General features: G+C 43.6%; 1 protein-coding gene across 3 annotated transcripts; it reads right to left on the minus strand.

The window, feature by feature from the left end:
- Positions 1 to 13,987: 13,987 nt before the first annotated feature.
- On the minus strand, positions 13,988 to 21,792 carry RNF6 (ring finger protein 6). Of its 3 annotated transcripts, XM_082756086.1 has the most exons (5): positions 21,719 to 21,784; positions 20,949 to 21,030; positions 18,101 to 18,313; positions 17,430 to 17,537; positions 13,988 to 16,666 (listed from the first exon to the last, which is right to left on the minus strand). In XM_082756086.1, the coding sequence occupies exons 3-5, from the start codon at positions 18,291 to 18,293 to the stop codon at positions 14,931 to 14,933; spliced, it is 2,037 nt and encodes a 678-aa protein (XP_082612212.1). In that variant the 5' UTR covers positions 18,294 to 18,313; positions 20,949 to 21,030; positions 21,719 to 21,784; the 3' UTR covers positions 13,988 to 14,930. The 3 variants fall into 3 exon arrangements, with proteins under 3 accessions (XP_082612212.1, XP_082612214.1, XP_082612213.1); XM_082756088.1 differs by lacking the exon at positions 20,949 to 21,030 and having other exon boundaries at positions 21,719 to 21,792; XM_082756087.1 differs by lacking the exon at positions 20,949 to 21,030 and having other exon boundaries at positions 21,715 to 21,752.
- Positions 21,793 to 22,045: the final 253 nt, after the last annotated feature.

Here is a 22,045-nt window from a genome sequence, read left to right on the forward strand (position 1 = left end):
CTAGCAGGGCTGCGGCGGCGCCGGGCTGGCCATGGCCCCCCCCCGGCACGCAGACGCCGCGCTGCGGCCCGGTGAGGGGGCGGGCGAGGCGAAGGTGCCCGGCTGAGGCAAAAAGGGGGACCCGCAGCCTCCTTCCCTCACGGCTGGGGTCGAAGGGGAGCCCCCCGGGTAGCGGGGTGTCCCCCCTTTTTACCCCCCGGTCCCCACTCCGGGGAGCCCCGGCCTTGCGGCCCCACAGCCCCCGGAGCTCCTCGGCTGAGGCAGCGCGCACGGTGCACCTCGCAGCTCCAGTCACCAAGAACGAGTGATTGTGTATAACACAGTAAAATAAGGGCCTGCTGGTTTCTAAAGTTGTCCACCTGCAACTAATATGTGGCATTTCAGGCACCTGAAGCACCTCAACAAACCCCGTTTAGGATCTAGGGCCATAAGCAGGTTTCTTTGTGCTGGTTACAAGGACATCCAGTACTGGCCTACTGCCAGCCGCTTCACAAAAGATGTCATTCCTGCTCAATTTAAAACGTCTGGTAAATCAAGGATGAAAAAAAAATATAGGAAAGATTAATCAATATGCTACTTAATTCTTGCAGCGCATCACCTTTCTCTTTCTGTGCAAAATACTTGCAACAGTAAGAGTTTGCCCACCAAGAACACGCAGAGAAGGAAAGAAATTAAAGGACAAAAATAAACTAAATCGAAGTATCCCAGTCTTCATAAAATCTAGTCTCAATCAGGCGTAGCCAGCAGTGGTTGCCTGACCTAACAGGGTTTGCCATCTCCAAATGGGGGCCTTTTCTACTATAACTTTCTGGGGTAAGCTTTGTGAAAGAGGCAGAAGCTCCCCTGAGATGAGGATGTACCGAGTTTTGGAAAGGCCGACTGCACAAGAGACAGTCTCCAATACCTTGAAAAAAAAAATTACCTTAAAGCAGGATCTAAACTACTCCACCATGTGGAGTTGGCTAGTGTACCAGATGGGATTTTGGTGCTATTTCAAAGATCATGAATATTGCCAAGCCACCGAATCTCACTGTACTTCTATGTCCTCACATATAACAATGGAAACTGATAGTTTCCAGCTACAACTTCATAAAAAGTAGTATATATAAGTTTAGTTTACAAATACAGAGTACAGAATTGCAGTGCTTTACACTGACTGAATAGACCACAGTCCGCTGGAGAGGCTCCCTTTGAGCCAGGGCTGCTGTAAAACTTTCTGGTCTGTGCGAAGCTTTTACTCCTGTGGATTTTATTGCTCTGGAAGAAGGCTGGCCTGAGAGCTTCTGAGAAATCATCCCATAGGAGCAATGCTGAGTGCTGGCTTTCCTGCATGACTTTACCATTTTCAGCCCATGACATAGTTGTTTTTTGTTGTTGTTGTTGTTGTTTTTCATTAATATGGCTTTCTCTACCATCTTACTCTTTTGCCTCTCCAGAGATTATTTTCTGCTGTGGTCAGTGTTTTTGTACCAGTAAGAATTGCCTGGAGGACAAAAATCAGTTCACATATGTTGTTAGCTCGTCCACAAAAGTGAAGGTCGCTTTGGGTTAAAGCTGTCAGATCAAAGTGAAGGAAAGTGCTCAAAAAAATGACTGAGAAAGAATGGCACGTCCTGGTTCCATGTTTACTTTTTCTTCAGAAACTAACCATCAGGTGAACTATGTTTACGGCACATAAAATATTGCCCACTGTAAGCTGTCCACACTGTGTTAAGAGAAAGGAAATATGTTGTTTGGTTGTGCAGGCCTCACCTTTGTCATTTTATTATGCAACGCCTGGCTTTGTCATTCCGCTGATGTGCCCTAAATTGTGTATTATCGGACCGTGAGTCATGACAGTACGGTTCCCTGAGGTCTGTCATAATGGCTCCATGGGTTGAATGATGTGCTGAAAAACAAAAAGGAGCTAGTATTCTTCAAATTACAATGTGCTCACTTTTCTAGTATTTATAGCAATGTACTTTCAAAGAGCTCAGTATGCATAATAATTATTTCAATGTAATAAATAAAGCAAAGGCAGGAAGAGTGGTTCTGTGGTTAATGTGCCAGACTGGGAGACAGGATATCTTGATTCTATTTCTGACTGTGCCAGATACTCTCTGGGACCTTAGAGAGTTTGTTCAGCCCAAATTTCCAAAAGATGCGTCCTTCATTCCAATTACTAATGTCACACACATTTTGGTTATGAGTTTGGTGAAGAGAAGGAGAAGGAGAAGGAGAAGGAGAAGGAGAAGGAGAAGGAGAAGGAGAAGGAGAAGGAGAAGGAGAAGGAGAAGGAGAAGGAGAAGGAGAAGGAGAAGGAGAAGGAGAAGCCTTTACATAGAATTCCTTAGTAGTAAAACAGAAAACTTAACAGTCTAGTCAAAGAACCAAATAACTGTCAGGTGAGAGTTTATGATAGAAAACAAAGAAAAACAAGGAAATCTACTACTACAAAAAAATAATGTAATCCAGTTTTTTATAGTCATACTCTTCCTCTGTATCCCTTTGCTGGTGTTGTGCTCACCCTTCAGCCATCCCTCTGGGGTCTGAGGTTGACAGTGCCAGTGTTCCTGGAGCAGCAGGTGTCATCTGTGTCTTGCCAACTGCTTTGCTGGGAGCTGTGATGTGGTGGGGTTTCTTCTACCTCTTTTCCTTCCTCCTGTTTGGATTAGGGCTAAGCCTGGGGCTATTTTTATATGTTTTCTAAAATATTTTTACACCTTGCTTTTTCTTCACTAGTCTACAGCTTTGTGTTACATCCATACTTACTATGTGCAACGCTGTTTATGTGTGGTATGTATCTGTTCCTTTTTTTTTTTTTACCCTGAAACCCATTCTTGTCCAGGTTCCATGTCTGCACTTCTCTGGCTGGTTACTGGAGAGTTGTTTAGAGAGTTTTTTGTTTGGTTGGTTGTTTTGTTTTGTTTTTGTTTTGTTTTTTGTCATCCTATGCCTCCCCTGCAGTGTCCTGTGCTCAGCCTTCCAAGGGACTCTGCTGTCACCCCAGGCTTGTATTCTTCTACACTACGTTATCGGGTTAGAGATAAACATCTCATTCTACACAGAACAACTCTTGGCACTGTCCATGTGAAAGTTTGTATCAAACAAAGTTAAGCAAAAGTTAGACACGGCCATTGCCACCTCAATAACAGATACTGCCCTTACAACTAAAGACAGTCAAAACAAAGCCTCACCCTGGCCAAGAAAAGCTCAGACAAAGCAAGCTTCAGTCCTGAAGCCTTGCAAACTCAATACAAAGTTTGTGGCTTGCTACTGGTAATGGCACTATCCAGTTACAGGACAAGAGTAATTTCATGAAAGATCTGCTTGCTTAATTAATCTCCCTTTAAAAACAAAAACGTAATCAGACTGCCTTGGTCTTAAACCAAATATTTGTGCTGGGACAAATATATATATAGTTTTTGATCCTTTTTACATGTATAGGATCAAAGCCAGCACAATGTAAAGCATGCTGAAGTATATGTGCAGTATCTGTCATTCATCGTGACAATTTTAGAAAGGTCAGAAAGCCAGCAACAGCTTTCAAGATTCCTAGAGAAAGCTACTTGCAGATCCAGAAAGTTTGCTTAGCATCGCTGAACTGAGGAAAAAGATAGGAAATCCTTTATGGACCTCCTTTGCAGCACCACCGTCTGTATAGACAGGTAGGGGATGTGACTGAAGGTGTGGAGCAGCAGGAAGATATTTTATGGCCAAGTATTAACGTGTGCACGGCCCACCTGTGGCCTCCCAGAGGATCTGGTAGTCTCCTACACGTCCTACTGCAGAAGGAACATCACTTGGTAACACCCTGCTCTTACAGCTAACTCATAGTCCAGAGATTTAACTGGAAAATGGGCAAAATTATGGTGAATTGCACGTGAAATGGGGGTGAGGGGGACAGGGTGGAGTAGGGTAAGCCATTACCTGTCGGTGCAACGAGGGGAAAACAGAAGGACAAGGATGTGGAAGTGCAGGACACTCTTTTATTTTTCAAGTCCCATTCGGAGTTCATTGATGTTTCCTGATGTACAGTTGTTTCCTCTTATTTCTCTTGAGTTTAACGATGGAAATTAATCAGCACTAGACACATCAGTGTTTTCCAGATGACTTTTGAATAATGACACTTGTAAATAAAATTATAGTGAGTAGGATAATTGCATTGGAAAGTGAAGTTGGTACTCATTGTGTAGAAGGATGTGATCTGTGATTTGCCTGAAAAATTCTGAAAAACTGAAAAGTACTGAGCCTTTTCTATATTAGTGCTCACAAACCAGGGAAACTAAATAATGGGGAAAAAAGTGTAATTTTGTGTTGAATACTCAAGACTAAGTACTACTTAATAAAACAGCATCTGGGGCTCCTTTACACCTGCATGCTAATTCAGGAAGCAAACATTACTGTTATTATTTTACCAAAATAGCTCCAAATTTGTATGTGCATTCAAAATACAGTGAGTGAAATCAGATCAAGCCATTTTATTCCACGATAACAGTGTTCACAGAAGGAATTCTTCAGGCTGGCAATTGTCAGAAGGCTGCGTGTAGAGCAAACCTTTCAAATGCTTTGCACGGTAGCCTGTAGAGGTTTCCCCAGCTTTTAGTGAACCAAGTTAGTAATTTCCTAATAATGAAGAAAAAAATGGTTATTTTAAGCAAAGAAGAATAATGCTGAAGAAATGAAAAGCTCGATAAAGGTAAGTTTAAGATACATTTGCAGAATGTAGGCAGTACTCACAGTGCATGAGGAGTATTTCCATTATTTTCACTCGGGTCCATGCGCAAAGGCAAGGTGCCAGAGAGCTGGCTATATGACCACAGCGTGATGTGATGTGATGGGATGTGATGTGTAAGTTGTGCCAGGGGAGTTTTAGGTTAGATGTTAGGAAGAACTTCTTTACCGAAAGGGTTGTGAGGCATTGGAACAGGCTGCCCAGGGAAGTGGTGGAGTCACCATCCCTGGAAGTCTTCAAAAGACGTTTAGATGTAGAGCTTAGGGATATGGTTTAGTGGGGACTGTTAGCGTTAGGTCAGAGGTTGGACTCGATGATCTTGAGGTCTCTTCCAACCTAGAAATTCTGTGATTCTGTGCTGTGCACCATCCAAGACCGGTCCCGGTGCAGCACCGCGGACAGCTCCAGGCCCCAAGCCCATCAGCAGCAGGGCAGGAAGGGGAATGTGGGCCTGTGATGGGTCAAGGCACGGTAGAGACACAAGGGATAAGGGGAAGTGAGGGATTGGGATCAGCTGGGAGGGCAGAACCCGTGATTGAGGTCTGAATATGCGCAAAGAGAGTATTCGGAGTCTGCGGACTGGGAGATGCCTCAAAACCAAACCAAAATAAAATAAATCACAGTGTACATTTTAGGAGCCTGTTGGCGAAATAACCCTAAACTCAGGTTTCCACTTCTGAGCAGAAACTTTCACACACACACACAAAAAAAAAAAAAAAAAAAAAAAAAAGAAAGGGAAAAAAGGAAGTGGAATTTAAACAATCTGAAAAGGAGGAGGTCTCAGCTGCTGTGGCAGTGGGGACAGTGCCTATATACTTATGAAGTAGCCCATCTGAAAGACTGATCGGATACCCAGATAACTGATACTTCTACCTTAATCATTACACCATTATACTTGCATTCCCCCCCCCTTTTTTTTTTTCCTACAGAGTTCAATTTATGTATGTATATCGTAGAATCACAGAACAGTTTGGGCTGGAAGGGACCTTAAAGCCCACCCAGTTCCACCCCCCTGCCATGGGCAGGGACACCTCCCACCACACCAGGTTGCCCAAAGCCCCATCCAGCCTGGCCTTGAGCACTTCCAAGAAGGGGATTTATGTGTGTGTGCATGGGCACACGTATATGCACACAGACAGAGTGCTAGGCAAGAAGTAACATGATTCTTCATTCTCACTGCGTGTATACCCAAGTTAACTGCTACACATCCATCCCCCAACTCCATGCTAACTCTGCTCACACACAGCGGTGTTTCTGTTCTTTCAATACAGGCAGAACAGTTCTTTGTACGTCCACTGAAGGAAAGAAATCAACTGTGTGCAAAAGCAGCCAGAGGAATAGTAACAGCAGCCCAACCGCTCTGTTCATGCATCACTCACTCAGCTAAGGGCAAGACCTCACTACTAAAATAGCAATGTGGTGCACTTTCCTGAGCACACACGCTTGAAGGTAAAGGAATGAGCCATTACTAATGTGGCTGGGAGCTGTGTGAGCTATAAAAATAGCTTACAGGGTGTGTTAGATACGTACAGATGCTCAGCACAGTGGAACTGGTGTTGCATAAGGAAATATATTTTAATGGGACTGCCCTAGATGAAAGCTTAATACTCGAGATGGGACAGAGAGGTCCAACACAAAAATTGAAGCTTTTTTTGGAGCAGTAAGTGATATTTCTGTCCCACTTGACTCAGGATAAGAACCCCAACTGTAGGGGTCAAATGGCCTTTACAAACGGCTGATAACAATAATGGGATGAAGCGATCCCCCACTACAGCTGTTCAACCTGTAGAAGAAAAACAAAGCTGTGTTTGTTTTGTTTTATGTCTATGTTTGATGCTTGCACTTAAGGCAATTTACATTACACTGCAGATAAATTTAGCGGTGGGATAAACACCTTCTGGAGTGAGCGTGAATGGAAAGGAGCAGCTTGCACGGAGTTTGTAGGTGCTGAACCTGCTCCAGGTCTTATTTTAACTGGTCAAAGACCTGTGTAAATGGAGGGGAAATAAAATAAATGTTGCTTTGAGGTAGCCTGCGTCTCCAAATGTTGGGCTAAGCCCATTCCCCCCAGAGCAGACTGCAGGACACCAGGCAGAGCTCACCTCTTGCTGATGGTTTCCGTGTACAGGCTGAAATCAGATCAGCTGCACGGCATCTCAGGAGAGCCAAGGGTACACTTCATTAAGGACTTGTCTCTGGGCACAGCACTGTTGGCTTGCCCATTTCTTCTTCTGCACGTGCTGCTCTGATGAAAGCCGGGTACGCATGGCTTCATTGTCACAGCCACACTGTGGGACTGGATACCATTACCGCAGAGCTTTCTGCCATTCTCCCCCTCTCTCCTTTAAAATCTTTGTCTTTCATTTGTCTTTCATGCCTCGTGATGCATGATCAGTGCGCTCAAAAGGTGAGCCAGGTCTCAAAGCCTCTTCACAAACTGGCAAACCCTACAAACTCAATAAACGTGATGCCACTGTCTGGCTTCAGTGGTGTATATGGAAAGAAATAATCCTTAAATTTTAATGGGATGCACTCCGGGGCACTGAGGAAACAGGCATGAGTACTCTCAATCATTTGTGAGACGATAATCCAGAAATCTCCTGGACAGCTTGTGCCCTGCTGTGAGGATCTTGCAGCAGGTGTCAGCACGGTTCAAGTCCCCTGTGGGACCAGGGCCTGTGAACACGAGGCTTCTCCCAGTTGTCTGAAGGTCCCATCTACTTTTTTTTGGTCCAATAACTTTGTTTTGGTGCCAATAACTCCAGAAAATTCTCCTCGTATACATGCCTGTGATTCCTTTCTTTACACACTTACACGTTTATTTTTCATAGTTTAGCACTCTGCCTTCTGTTAATAGACCTGGGCTGTGCCATTCTGCTCGGCTATGCAAACCCAACCATGCTGACACCAGATCTAAGCCAAACCTTGCTGCTGCATTTCCATTACCATGATTTAACCGTGCCTGTGCCTTAGCAAGAAACCTGGTATTAAAGCCCACCTGATAACCTATCGTATTTCCTGTTCTATTTTCCATTGCTACTGTTTTTAGATCGAAAGTTTAAATTTATACTAATCATATATCAGACAACCAAACATCCAATGAACTAATTCCCTCTTTGTATTTGTAAAAACCTTAAAACATGAAGAGAACAAACACCTGACGCTGAGCCAAACCCAGAGAGGTCGAGCAACCCATCACCGCGACTCCAGTGCACCAGGTGTAACCTCTTTGGTTAGGTTCAGACGAGGGTGTGTGACAAACCTCTCCGGTCACAGCGCAGCACCTACACGTTGTACCTCTGGCCTCACAGTTCTCTGTTGCTTTTCTGGTTTCTGATGATAAACAGACATTGCTGAAATGGATCTAATATGCCCCGGACGTATTGGGACATGAAAACAACGTGATCCCCTTATTTTAGTTTCAGAGCTATTCTGGGATACCATGTGTTCAATAAACCTGAAAAACTATGAAAATTAGCAGGGATGTGCCTATGATCCCTGATCATTTCCCTTTTTCTAGACATGTAAATGACTCACATGAACTTTTCAGAAGTGTCAGAGGAACAAGTTTTGCAGAAATGGTCTGCTCCTAAGATGAAAGAATGAAAAAAACCCTTGTAAATGGTTGCAGGTATAGAAAAAGATTTAATTAATACTGAAAGAAAAGAAAAGGAAGATGGAAAGAGTCTGAGGAATAGGAAGAAATTAAAGCACTTCTGCCTAGTTTGCAATGATTTTGTAACAAAGGAATCCATTTCTAGTTTATGTATTATTAAAGGAGAGGCTATTAGGGAGGCATACAGGGCCAGAATAGCAGCTGGAAAGTCACTGACAACATAATACATGTAAGAAATGGAAAAACTGATTAACTTAGCCTGCAAGTCCTCTGTATCTTTTCAACATTCTTGTCCAATTCAGCTCTGAGTTATTTTCAGATTTAAGGCTTTCTAGACATGTTCTGGATTAGCACAGCCAGTTGACCTGAATTTAATATTTCAATTGAAACAAATTGTTATTTTTAAAGCTTCTGCCCATGATTTTCTATTTATTTCCACAGAACTAAAATTACTTTTCTTAATTTCAACGATACAAGTCACTTAACATCTTACTCCTTCCCGAGGTAAGCCCAGGCTGATGCCAGTACGAATAGCTGTGTATCCTGAAGCAGATGAGCAACAGAAAACGTCTATTAGATATTAACCAAAGATGGCTTAGAAGGTATTTTTTATAGTTTGAGGATACGAGGCTGTTCATCTTTAACATTTCTTTATTTTTAGCTTTCTGTCTTGCCATACAATTACGTTTATGTAAACCATACCCTATTAAATTTCTGAATAGAAGACAGTAGGCTGGAGAAATAATGCTCATTAAAAATAATGAAGAAAAACGGAGATAGATGGTAGGAAATATTTCTAAGTACAAGGCAGATTCATCTCTCAAATATATTGAGGAAATGACCATGAGCAAAAAGCATCACAAATTAACTTATGAAGAAGTAAATTCTTCCCTTAAAGACAGGGATTTAAAAGCATCCAGTAAAAGACTCAGAGTCCAAGAACAAAAGATGAGGAAAGATTTGACAGTAGCTCAGTAAGTGAGCTTGGTGCTCTGAGGGAGGCCCATTTGTGCTGAGAAATAATGGAAGCGTGGAGGAGCACTAGAAAGCCAAGCTGTGTTGGCACAGGCAGCCTCCCTTCTCACGTGTCCCAGCTTGGTCCTACTCAACTTCACAACTCCAACATTTGAGCACCTACTACCCGTGACTGCAGGTTACTCTAAGTCTTCAGGTAATTCCAGTACACCCACTGAACATCAAGTTACTATCACTTTTGTAGTCTTATACAAGATCTTCCTTGTATTTTAACCTTCACAGTAAGATTAAGGAGCTGGCTGCAAAGATCTCTGGCCACCCATTTCACAGAACTGGGCACAATCTCTCTGACTACAACGACAGACACAAGAGCTGCAAACATGGCTCTGCTGTCAGCTTATGGCTTGGCGAATAAGCGTTGTCAGCGCATAGCAAAAGAGGATTCTTGTCACTTACAACAGGTAGGCACCTGCCTGCAAGGCCAAAGAGAGTTTCCCATTCTCACTGCTGCTGCTATCCCCACGCTTGCTGGAAGAAAGCCACTAGAAATAAATCCATCTGTACTGTTTGAGCTTTCTTTCGTACAGGAACTCTGGGTAGCAGAGAACTAGTGACCCCTCTGCCTCAGGGCGGGCTTTTAGCTCCACTCTCACCCGTTCCTTACTGCCGCTGGTTTCTCACCATCCTCCTGCATCCCTTTTACTTGAAGTTTGATCCGAGCCTGGCCACCTCCTAGCACACCTCAGCACCACAGTGCTCTCTCTGGGCTGACAGCTTTGCACTGCCAGGCAGGTAACACACAATAAGTGGCTGCACATACTTTCCAGTGGATGTTTTTATAGCAAAAAGAGCTAACCTTGCATTAATTGACAGGCAGGAATGGGACAGGTCACCAAATCATCACATGCTCTCTAAATCACAAGCCTGAGAAGCGCAGCATCAGTCCAACAGGGCAATCACTCACACCAGCTGGTGCTGGAAATGCTGCAAGAAAAGTGAGCGTGGAGCCATTAGCACATACACATCACACCTTCCATACTAGACAATAAATACGGGAGAGTATGAATTTTTGAGGCTTCCGGTACTGAGTACTGTTAATTTTGCACAGCCTCAAGCAGACTGGTTGCTGTGACACAGGAACAGGGCTGGGAAGTGTCCGGCTCCTGCTGCCTCCAGCAAAAGACGGAGGAAGCCAGGAACAAATACGCCGTGCCACAACATGTTCAACAAGCACAAAGAACCTTCCTGAAGAGGAGCTCAGCAAGGGTGACAAATACAGTTCAACAGTAGCTGAAGCATTACTTTAAACAGGGAGAAGAATGTGCTTAATGGATGCTGCAAGAAAAAGCTGAGAACTTCACTGGGGGAAAAAGCTTTGAGTTGACTTTCACATCCCAACTAGATTAAAATGTCCACAGCAAATTATTGAATATGCTGAATTTTAAGAGGAAAGGAACACAGTGGATTGTTGGATCATTTGTCTTAGTGGATTTGTCTTAGTGGGGAAGAAAAGAAAGAAAAAAAAAAAAAAGAACAAAAACCTGTGGCATTCCAGAATTTGAACATTTGGCTTCACTGTTGCATTTGGTAGAAAAGACTAAAGAAAACTCAGGTACAAATATTGGATCCTAAAACCCAGTATTGTGTCAGAACTGGTTTTCAAAACTACATTTTGGATAATGCTGGAAATGTCAGATGACAGGAAATGTTGATTTTCTGCATTCAGGTAACAAACTGAATTTCAAACACCTGTATTCCATCCATTTTCCAGGCACCTGCACCTTTAATGCACCTGTGAACAAAAGCTCTTTGAAAAATAAACCTATCATGGGCTACTTTGAAATGTTAAGTTTTTAAAGTTACTCAAACATTGACTGATACTGCAAAAATGATGAAGCTAAGAGCTAAGTGCGTGGTCCCCGTGTTCTTTATATGCTCTTGCTTTAGCACCTGACCTCAGGCCGTTCTGGTGATAGCAGACCACAACACGAACTGGATGTTGATCTGGAAAATGAATGATGCACAACGGTACTTTGATGCACAAACTCAATTAGCTGAAGTGTCATGTCACTGTCCTAATTTGCATATCCTTTTTTTTTTTCTTTTAATAACATGACATGACTTTTTAATGACATTTATAAAGCTGTATTTAAATATCCAAACCCGTAAAAAAAGATACAGGCAAAGGCTATTGCACCTTTACACGAAATATGAGAAATAAGCAAGTATTATTCCTCTCCTCAGCCGCTTGCAAAGGATAAAACATGCTATTGGATCACCTCACGGGATGGAAATCAGGGATACCTACCAGGATTTAATAATGAACACACAAACTTCAATCTGAGGGTGCTTTACCTGGATTTCAAGTTCTCAACAGGTAGCATCTTAAGGATAATTACATATTTATTGTCCAAAGTTCTTCATACATTTACTTCTACTCTTTCATTAAAAAAAAAAAATAAATCACAAGTTTACTGATTAAACAGCTATAAATAAACGGTTAACCTTTGAACTAGAAGGCACTGCTAGTGGAAATACCTGTGATATTTAGTGCATGTATAAGGGACCAGGAAAAGAAACAAGGAGTGTGTGATAGAATCTGCAAACAGTACAGAATTAATGCGGTACTAAAAGCAAGGACAAATCACAGAAGGTATGGTGCCCACGATGACGAAAGGGTAGAGGAAATCTGACCTACACAAAACAAAATAATCCAAGAGGGAAAAAAAGAAACCTGCACACTATAGTACATAAAACCAGCATGCAACAATCAGTTCAAGAGTAGCAATCAGCATTCAGAAAAGAAATTGTGAATCTTTTTGCATGACTTGTTAAGGTTATCAGCTCAGTGTTGAGCAGCTATCAACATCAAAAACAGAGCAGTAGGAATTATTCAGAAGGCCGCAGAGGGGATAAAAGGTGCTATTGGATCACCACATAATGCTTACTGCATCCACATCTGGGACACTGCATGAGCATTAGTCCTCCCGTTACTGAACAGGAATAGTTAAAAATAAATAGCTTCTATGTAGAAAGAGATGAATTAGGTCTCCTAAGTTAAAATAAATTACAATAGCGGAGAAGGGGATAAAGCAGACATCTATAAAATTCCAACTAGCAAAATGAAAAGGGAGATGTTATTTTTGGTGACATTGCATCTTAAAATACAAGAACTAGGAGTCTTAAATAGTAAAAGGTCTTAAAACAAAAAACTTTTCATACCAGAAACTCTAACTCTGCAATGGGAAGCTGCAGGGATCAAGAACACTGATGGGGTTGAAAACTGCTAGGAATTGCATGGAAAATAAATGAACAAAGCAAGCCCTTGAACACACAGATGGCTTGGATCGAGGAACCCACAAACCGCTGAGGAGGTAAAACAGTATTTGGGGGTGGGAGCGGAGAACTGAAGGAACACCACAGGAATACCAGCAACAGAAGCCAATACCAGACTGAACCGCTGAGGCTTTATTTGGCCCTACCCACACAATTTGCTGGGGAAGGGAGATGATGAGCAAATGACACCCATTCAAATGAGGTCAAGGGTAAACATGAGACAGCTCATGTGCAGCAGGACAGCAATATAGCATGGAAGACTTCATCCTTCCTACCCAGTAGCCCATGATTTCTATGGAAAACTAACCGTACTTTTGAATATTCCCCACCTGTAGCTCAGTTACAGGTATCCTGTCCCGAACTGTATCAGAAATCTTGCTCTTACCATTACACAATGAAATCCCATCTTAATGAAAGAAGCCATGTGCATCCTCCCTCTAACCTGTAGGGCATTAGTGAGCACGTAAGCAGTATTCCAACTAGTTAGTTAAAAACAAACAAACAAACAAACAAACAAAAGCTGTATTTATATATATTCCCCACAGTAAGGGATTTAACTTCAAAACGTCTTGGAAAGAACCAGTCAGCAAGGCATCAGCAAGTCAAAGGCCGGTTTCTACAGATGTGGGACCTGAGTGAGGGAGCTATCAAATATAAAGGAAAACCAGACAGAGAAAAGGAAGTAGCAGAAGGCACCCACGCATTTACACACTGTCCGTAACAGGAAAAAAGAAAAAAAAAAAAAAAAAGTAGTTCTGATAATAACATTTCAGTCTCCTCACTTTTTAATATTGCTAAGGAGGCACTTAAGAAAGGTGTTAACATTACTAATAATTAGCAGTCGAAATCACATCAGAAGAGATCTTACTAATATCCTTAAGCTCATTTAAATCTCTGAAGAAATTTCTTAGAACTACTTTTAGGAATAGAAAAGCACCTCAAATCTGTGGGGCTTCTAACACAAGCTTTTCATGTGCAAAACTGAAAAGGACATAGATTAAGATGGGATTGTACCATTTTGTTTCCCTTCAACGTTGTCATGACGACATGTTGTAACTGAAGTGTGTCTTGTCAAGGCAGTCCAAGGACTAAGTCTTGTTATCAATTGACAGGATATGGCTCAAGAGTAATTCACACAAAGCCTCCGTTATTTATTTTGTAACTTTATTTCTTTATAAGTTATTGGTATAAAGTTTAATATCTAATTATACAGTAATCTGGGAACTTTAAGGGAAGCTTATTTTGTCTTTTTTAGTGTCTTTTGCCATTTGGTCCTCAGACATGTTTTAAGAGGACTAGTAATACATGTACCTTAAAATTCTGTACAAAAACACTTCAAGCCTTTGTGTTGTTTTTTTTTTTTTTCTGAGTAGGATGCACAAAACATGCATATTGTAGACAATATAATGGTTAAGGAATTATTTCCCTCTTTAAACTAAGGCAGTCAAAAAAAACCAACATGAATATTGAGTAATTTGGAAGAGTAAAATGACATCCTCGGTGCTCATTTATTCCTTGAGCAAATATCGTGTTGAGTAAGACAGACCCTCTCGGAATTGTCACTGATTTGACTGCTGTCTGTACTGAAAAGACGGCGATTGTCAAAGACAGCATTTAATTATGTACATTTTATAACGTCACTAACCCCTCCGCTTTTGAGTATGAACTTGTCAGCGTTAAGCATTGTGTAAAACCACATGCAAAAATTGCCATAAAAATTTTAAATAGAACCAAATTGGCAAGTTTTTTGGAAAGGATATTTCAATGTTAAAAAAAATATATTGTATATTAAAATGAGCACTTCAAGTAACTTAAATATCTTTAGCAAACATATCCAGCAAGAGACTCTCTGTAAAAGAAATTGTTCTTAGAACAAAAAGCTAATGGATGGCTATTTAGACTCTAATTTTTCAACACAGTGGTAGGTCTGTGTGAAACAATTTGTCATCTAAATAAAGTGAGTCCATTACACTGTTAAAAAAAACATACATTAAGCAGGACTGATTAACTATTGCATTTCTGTATTTACAAAAGTGCTTAGCATAACAAAATTACCTAAAAAAATATAAACTTTACCGATATCATTTGGTTCTATGTGTACTCCTAGATCTGCACTTGGAGAAAAATAGTATTTACATTGCTAGATTTAGACAAGTTTCCTATTATTTTTAAAGAAACCTAACAAAACTCCCCACACAAATGGACCCCTATGCAAGTCAACTCATTTGATCTGGCTCATCAGAAATAGAGCAGAAGTAAACCCTTGAATACTGAGCAGTATAAATTGTTTTAGCCGTTGTCTGTGGCGTTAGACCCCAAAACAGGCTGCCGACAAATCGGGCAAGTGGAGTTTTCGGAAAGCCAGCGATCAATACAATGAATATGAAACTCATGCATGCAAGGTAACTGCCTTAGCTTATTTCCTGTTACGTATTCATTAATGCAAACACTACACGTTTTACTTATTTCATCTTCAGTGTGAATATCCCCATAATTCCGTGTGGAAAGATTGTCAATCTGCTCTTTGGTTAAACCTCTTAAACGCTCGTCTTCATCATCTTCGTTCAGCAGGAAGAAGTGGGCGAGACGAAGAATGGGCAGCGTTCCATTTTCCACTAGGTTGTTAGCATCTTGAGACTGCCTGCTATCTTGGTTTTCATTGCTGCGGCCGTAGTGCTGAACATCATCGCTCTGTCCGTTTGTTTCGCTCCCACCTTCTGCCGCGTGCCCATTCCTAGAAGAAAACTCACTTGGATCACTGCCGCTGTTGGCTGCACCGGAGTTATTCTGCTCCGCGTGTACATCTGGTAAGTGATGGCCGCCTCTTTGCATTTCTGAGTTAGATTCAGTTTCCATTAAAGAACTCAGTTCTCCAAAACCGGTCATAATCTGCCTAAGGATCGATCGAAGGGCCACCGATGAAGGTTCACCGAGCCCGGTTTCTGAAATCCGGCGAAGAGGTATCCGTATAGTGCTAACGTAGGTTCGAATACCCGCACGTTCTGATCGCGATATCGTGCGCCGAAATCCCCCACTGTCACTTTCAAAGGTAACTGTGTTTTCTGCCATTCCTACTCTAGAACGAGTCCTGCTAGCAATACTGTCCCGATCTCGGTTTTCTCCAGGCCGAATTCTTCTCACCTGAAGATCTAGTGTAATTGTTGGATGCCTTCTAACAGCAGCTACCGGCCTACTAGATTCCTCCTCCTCTAAAGTTATTCCCAAGGACGGGGCTGCACTGGAAACCTGAGGAGTCTGAGCAGCACCTCTTGCTTGTTCTTCGGCAGGCTGCGTAGAAAGCTGTGCTGTTTGTCTTCTGGTTCTGGTGGCTTGCTGTGTATTTCTATCCTGTCTCTGCCCGTGTTCCTCAGAACGAGCAGCGCCACCTTGCCTTTGCAGTGGGGAGCGGCTTCGACTACTCAGAGTAGATCTCAACCGCAGAATTTCCAGTCTTTGGTTTGAATTCATCCGAACGTTAGTTCTAGATCTGCCTCTTGTGACTCCTGCTGAAGGACCTCTTTCTGGCGTTTCTCTCTGCTCGCCAGCAGCTGTAGAATTACTACGTGTAGCACTGGTTTGGTGAAGGCCTGCCAACTCCCTCGTTCTACTCCTGAGCCTCCCTGAGACTGGGTGCAAGGCTGCTTCGGAGCTCTGCGCCACAGAACTTCTTAAAGACCTGGTCCTCGCAGTGCCTGAAGTCTCACTGTTGGCCTCCCTCGCAGTCCTGCTCCTCGTTCGTGTGGTTATGGGACTGACAGCTCTTTGATGTCTTCTTTCTAAATACACCCTGCTACTATCTATACCCACGTACTCTTCACCAGCAGTTTCAAAACTGTTGTGCTCATGATTTATGTTGATTTCAAGACTAAATCGAAATTCCCCACTGTTTGGATTTGTTCGACTCACAGCTCTCCAGGTTTGGTTCCCACTCTGTCCACTGCGAGTGGCGTTGCCTGTGCGACGAAACGTGTTCAGCCATTCCAGCAAAGAATCGCCGTTTGAGTTTTCTCCAAGAACGTCAGAATCTGAGAGAAACAAAGAATCGTAAACGTTCATACAACTGTGCACTCAACACACGATGATGCATTCCAAATCCTCTATGCTTGCTGAGCCCCGACTTCAGCGATGTTACACTAGCAGGACAGCCACCTTTCTATGGCTAATATCATTTTGCTGAAAATATGCTGTATAAATAAAGTGTTTGGTATATTCCCTCTTCCCCCTGAGTTGACTATTCCTTTCCTAAATCTGACAAATTGGCCAAACAATTAATATTATTATTGGCCAAATAATTAATATTATTTCCCAGCAGTATTATTAATATTTAGTATTAATAATTATTAATACTGCTGGGAAATAAGGACAGCATACATAATACCAACCGCACTGTTAAAACAAACAGAAACAGAACAAAAATCAGCACAGAGGTTAACAGTTGTCCCATTAGTTTCTTTTCAGTTCTAACTCCTCTAACATACCATAAAACCTTTTAAGAATTAAAGGTGAAAATTATTTCTGTGCTCTTAGATTTACTACCAAAGGCAAACCAGAAAAAGAGGAGAAACCAATCTGTGGCTCACGTGGAAATATTTCATGAGAACTGATTCTAAGTTCATTTTCCATCTCTACAAAATCTCTCTTAATTGGAGAATATTTCACTGAGGCAGAATGGGTAAAAAAAACATGAAATGGCTGGTACTGAAGTTGGCCAGCATTTCCATAAACATCCATACAGAATAGTATTTACGCATCACGTACTACACAAACATACAAATGAAGTCTATTTACCTCCAACAGCTCTACCTTCACCTTCTCTGTTTTCCAGATCAGCCTGTGATGCCAGACGCTCCTTAGCCCCCTCCAAACGTTGCTGCAACTCTTCTGCTGTTATTTCCCCTGAAAAAAATTTACATTTTGATAATGCCGTTAGATAAGACACTTATTGGCTCAACACAGCCATGAAGAAGTAACGGTGTTTTCTATCTTGAAGAAAAATCTTCAGAAACTAGGTAAAATTAATTAAATTTACAGAGCACCAGCGTGAAATTGGAAGACAGGTAAACAGATAACAGAGGAAGCAAGTACAAAGGAGGGGAGGTGTGTGGATGCTGAATGTGTTGCCAAGAGCACGCTGGCTTCCAGCAACTCAGAAGCCCAAAAAAACCAGCATGGATGAACAGCTACTTTAGTTCACCAGAAGTTAATTATTTGGGCTTGGATATCACCAAGAGAGAGGTGTTGTGCTTGAGAAAGTTCTATTTTTCTTCCAGCTTGAGTATCTTGTTTAAGGTAACTTTTATTGGCTATCATTAATTTTAAACAGAAATGTAAGATTTTCCCCCTTTTCTACAAAAAGAACAGCTGCCAGGCTACTGAAGTTGTACAAGCACGTGCGGTGCCTGATGACAGCAGCATTACTTCACATTACAACTTCTCTGCTGAGGGCACCCCCATCTTACCAGGAGTGCCGAGCAGGTTGCGGTCTCTCATCAGCCTGTAGTCTTCTTCGTTGAGCTCATTGATGAACTGGTAATAGGCTTCCTCCCTGCTGAGGCGCTCCCGCTGCCGCTGCCTCTCATCCTCGCCGTAGCTGTGCTCTCGTGAAGACGCCTGCTCATTGCCGTTCCCTGCACGGTGCCGAGAGCGATCCATAATGGGAATGCCAGGTTGTCCTGCACAAAATCGGAAGGTTAGACTGCAGAATTATTAAGGTAGGAATTTACCAAATTTACGAAGTTCCCAGCATTTTCAATTAAGTTAGTTTATTAATAAATAGCTAAAGATGGTTAAGATGAATCACTTTGTGCAAGTATTTTGCTTCTAACTTGCACAGAGACAGCCAGAAGTCCCTTTTTCCTATTGAAAAGGCACACCAGTTGGTACACCAACTTTAAAATACAATAGCAGAGACAAACTTATTTTTAGCCAAGTAAGGATATTATAGGAAATCAAAGGGTAACAATCTGTTTCCCCTCTCCTGAGGGAAATACAACAGCAGTGTGTAGTATTTTAGAGGCTAAAATATCACTGAAAACACTGCTCTGTGATTATTCAGTGCAACTTCTGACAACCACAGTTACTGCTTTGGAGAAGCCTATCTTCCGCTCGAAACATTTACTGATAAGCACGTGAGACTACAGCATTATCTCAGTCGCTACCACCACGCCCTTAGCACAAAGCCTACAGATACATTTTTGATGGAAATTATTCCTGTGACATTCTGACATTACTTGTACCCTGCCATCTTTAATCTGAGGATTAGCTAACAAAGGAACACACATCTCCAGAAAAAGTGGTGTGGGAGAATAAAGGCTGTGCTTACCCACAGATCTTCTGAGCACTGAACCAGCGTGGCCATGCCCTGAGAAGGCACAGCCAGCCAGCCTCCTAGGAGCAGGAAGAGGCATCATCCCTCCTGATTGCTGTGCTACTACCTGCTCTCTCTGCTTATGACTCAATTCTAGGCCACTTGAGAACTACCTGAAGAAAACCTGTCCTTCGGTATTCAGTTTAAGAGAGAGCAAAGCCTCATCCTTTCAACAGGGCTTCAGATTTTTACAGTCACCTGTAACACCTGCTGAGGTAGACAACCGACAGAGCAGATCACTCCTAAAGAGGTCGCCTGGCCAAAAGACTCACCAGATAGCACCATTGCATTTACTGCAGAGAAGAAGTTATTGGTTACACGCTTCTTTGTTTGCTTTCTGGGGGGGAGGTGTGAGTTGACCCACATATCCAACTCTCTCCAAGCATTAAATGGGGAAACACAGAGCAGCAATCTCAGCACACTCCCACTCAGTAATTAGTCTTCCCAGGAAAGCTCATGAGCCAACAAACAGACCAAACCACCTAACTATTAGACATATTCAGTACAGAGTGAATCTTTGTCAATGCTGCCAACAGACATGAAGAATCAGGAAATGTATTTGCCACGAGCAGACATCAGCACACATTTAATATACCTTGCTTACATTCTCTTGTGGATCCATTCTGATGCATCCTTCATCTCCTCATTTTCCATCCCAAACGCTACTTTTCCCCCCACTGCAGGTAACTGTGCTTGCAAACGTCCCTTCCCAACCAGATTTGTCATTCACCTCTCTCCTGCATCCAGTACTGCACTTCAAAGTACGTAATACTTCTCTCCTAGCTCCTTAACTCATTTAACTTAAAGTCACATCTGAGTATCTCCCTTTCAAGACTTTTTCTATTCCGATAATGTTTGTGGGGGCTGTTAACTTACTCTCTCTCTCTTTGCTCAACCTCACAAGCTAAGTAATCGCTGACTTCTGTTCGTGGCTACATTCAAATCAGGTCACTTCTCCTATCACACTCTGAAACACCGATTTCTCAGCCAGCTCTTATTACCGTGGTTTCCTCAAAGCAAATGCAATTGTCTCCTCCCGCCACTCAGCACGCGGTCAGAGCATTATCATCATCCTGATGGCACCAACTCTTGGCTGTTGTCAGGAAAATGCCCAACCCATCCTGCACCAAACATTACAGAAAGTGCCTCTGCCCTTAATGACTTACAACTTGAGATAAACAGAAAAGGGGAAGAGGACAGATAAAATTCATTTAAAGCTGTTATTTAGATGAAAGCCTGACAGTAAGTGCTGCTGTTTGCCCTACCAGTAAGTTAACTGACTTCCTGGATGTATCGCCACGTGCTGCACAGAACAGTCCCAAGTAAGCTCTAGAGATGGAAAGTCCATCGCATGCCGTCTCCCTCGATCTACATTCCAACTGTTGCTCAAAAGAGGCTCTTCACTTTTCATTTTGCATCCATACAAAACCTGGAAACCTCTTCCTCAGTTTTCGTGGGTGGTAGAAAAAAAATACTGCTTTGTTGACAACTGTATGGTGGGGCGATTAGTCACACTCTTTAAATGACTCACTTAGAAACGATAAGAAGTGTGAAGTGTTTGGTTGTCCCATCTGTTTGCATGGCATCCACTACCCATAGTTATTATTATCAAACATCAAAACGAAGTGCTTTGGCCCTTGAAGTATTTTAGGGTATTGAAATTTGCAGGGTATCAAGAGCACCATAATGAAATGCTCTGGCACTCAAGATACTCAGAGTATTGACGAGCTGAAGGGTTCTCAGTGGTAAGGTGTAAAAATGTGGAATTGAAAGGCCTTCATGACTCGGAATTACTCTTGCATTGCAAAGAAACAGGTGTCACACTGTAACAGTTCACGTTTGGTGGAACATTTAGCCTGAGACTCTTTTACCCCTTAATTGACAGCTACTTCAGCGCACTCGCTAGGACACACGTTCGTTTTTACCTAAGCTCCATATACCTTAGGCTTTCAGGTTTTGGCCCCCTTCCGCGGGTTCCTGTCCCCACCTCCCTCGGGCATCCATTTCCCGCAAGGCTACCGGCTGCAAGCAAGGACGACAAGCGCGTTTAGACGAGGGAACCGGCGGCGCCACTTAGCATTTCTGTCACACTCCAGCCTCCGGGCGAGATGATCTCACCGAATCGGAACAAAAAAAAAAAAAAGGGGGAGAAAAGAGACAGAGAGGACCCACCAGCCCCTGCGTGAGGCCGGACAGACGGACGGACAGACAGACAGAGCGGCAGCGCCGTGAGGCACCGACCCTTCCCCCCCCCCCCCCCGGGTCGGTGCCTCAGGGGGCGGCGGGCGGCGACCCCCGGCCCGGCCGCCTGAGGGAGGGGAGGCGCCGCGCGCTTTGATTGACAGCTCCCGCGGCCAATCAGCGGGCCGCCTGCCGGCCGCCGGCCAATGGCGGCGGGGCGCGGTAGGCCGCGGGCCCTGCCGCTGCGCCCCCTCCCCCCGCGTTCTAACCCCCCCCCCAACCGCCACCAACCGCCACCAACCGCCGCTAACGGCCGCCGGGCCCGGCCGGCCTCCAACGGTGCCCAGCAGGGCCCGGCCAAGGGGGTGCCGGGGCTGCGTGCGGCCGGGCAGCCCTCACAGCCCGGCCCCGCTCCGCGTTCTCCCCCTCCCCTCCCGGCCGGGAAAGAAAATGAGGTAAAAACGTTGAAAAACAGGTAAATAAAATAAAATAAAATAAAATAAAATAAAACTCCCTCCTCACAACCGACCCGTCGCTGTGCGGGCGGCGCGCTCCAGCCCCGATTGCGGTCCGGGCGGCTGCCGGCAGCCGCGACGCGCAGGTTCCGAGCCCGGCCCCGCTCCGCCCAGCGCCGCCCTGCGCATGCGCGGCACGGCCCGGCCCGGGCGCGCGCCGCGGCCGTTGGGGCCAACGGGCGGGGCGCGCGCGGGGCGGGGCTGTGAGGAGAGCCCTGAGGGGAAGGGGGGTGGCGGCGGCGCCTCAGGAGCCTCGCCTGGTCCTGCAGCGTCTCCCCCTCAAGCATATCCCTTCATACATTCTCAATAAATATATATTTTTTTCTCACTTCTTCATTTTT

This window comes from Aythya marila (genome assembly GCF_965140915.1).
Source record: "Aythya marila genome assembly, chromosome: 1".
NCBI classification, from domain to species: Eukaryota; Metazoa; Chordata; class Aves; order Anseriformes; family Anatidae; genus Aythya; species Aythya marila.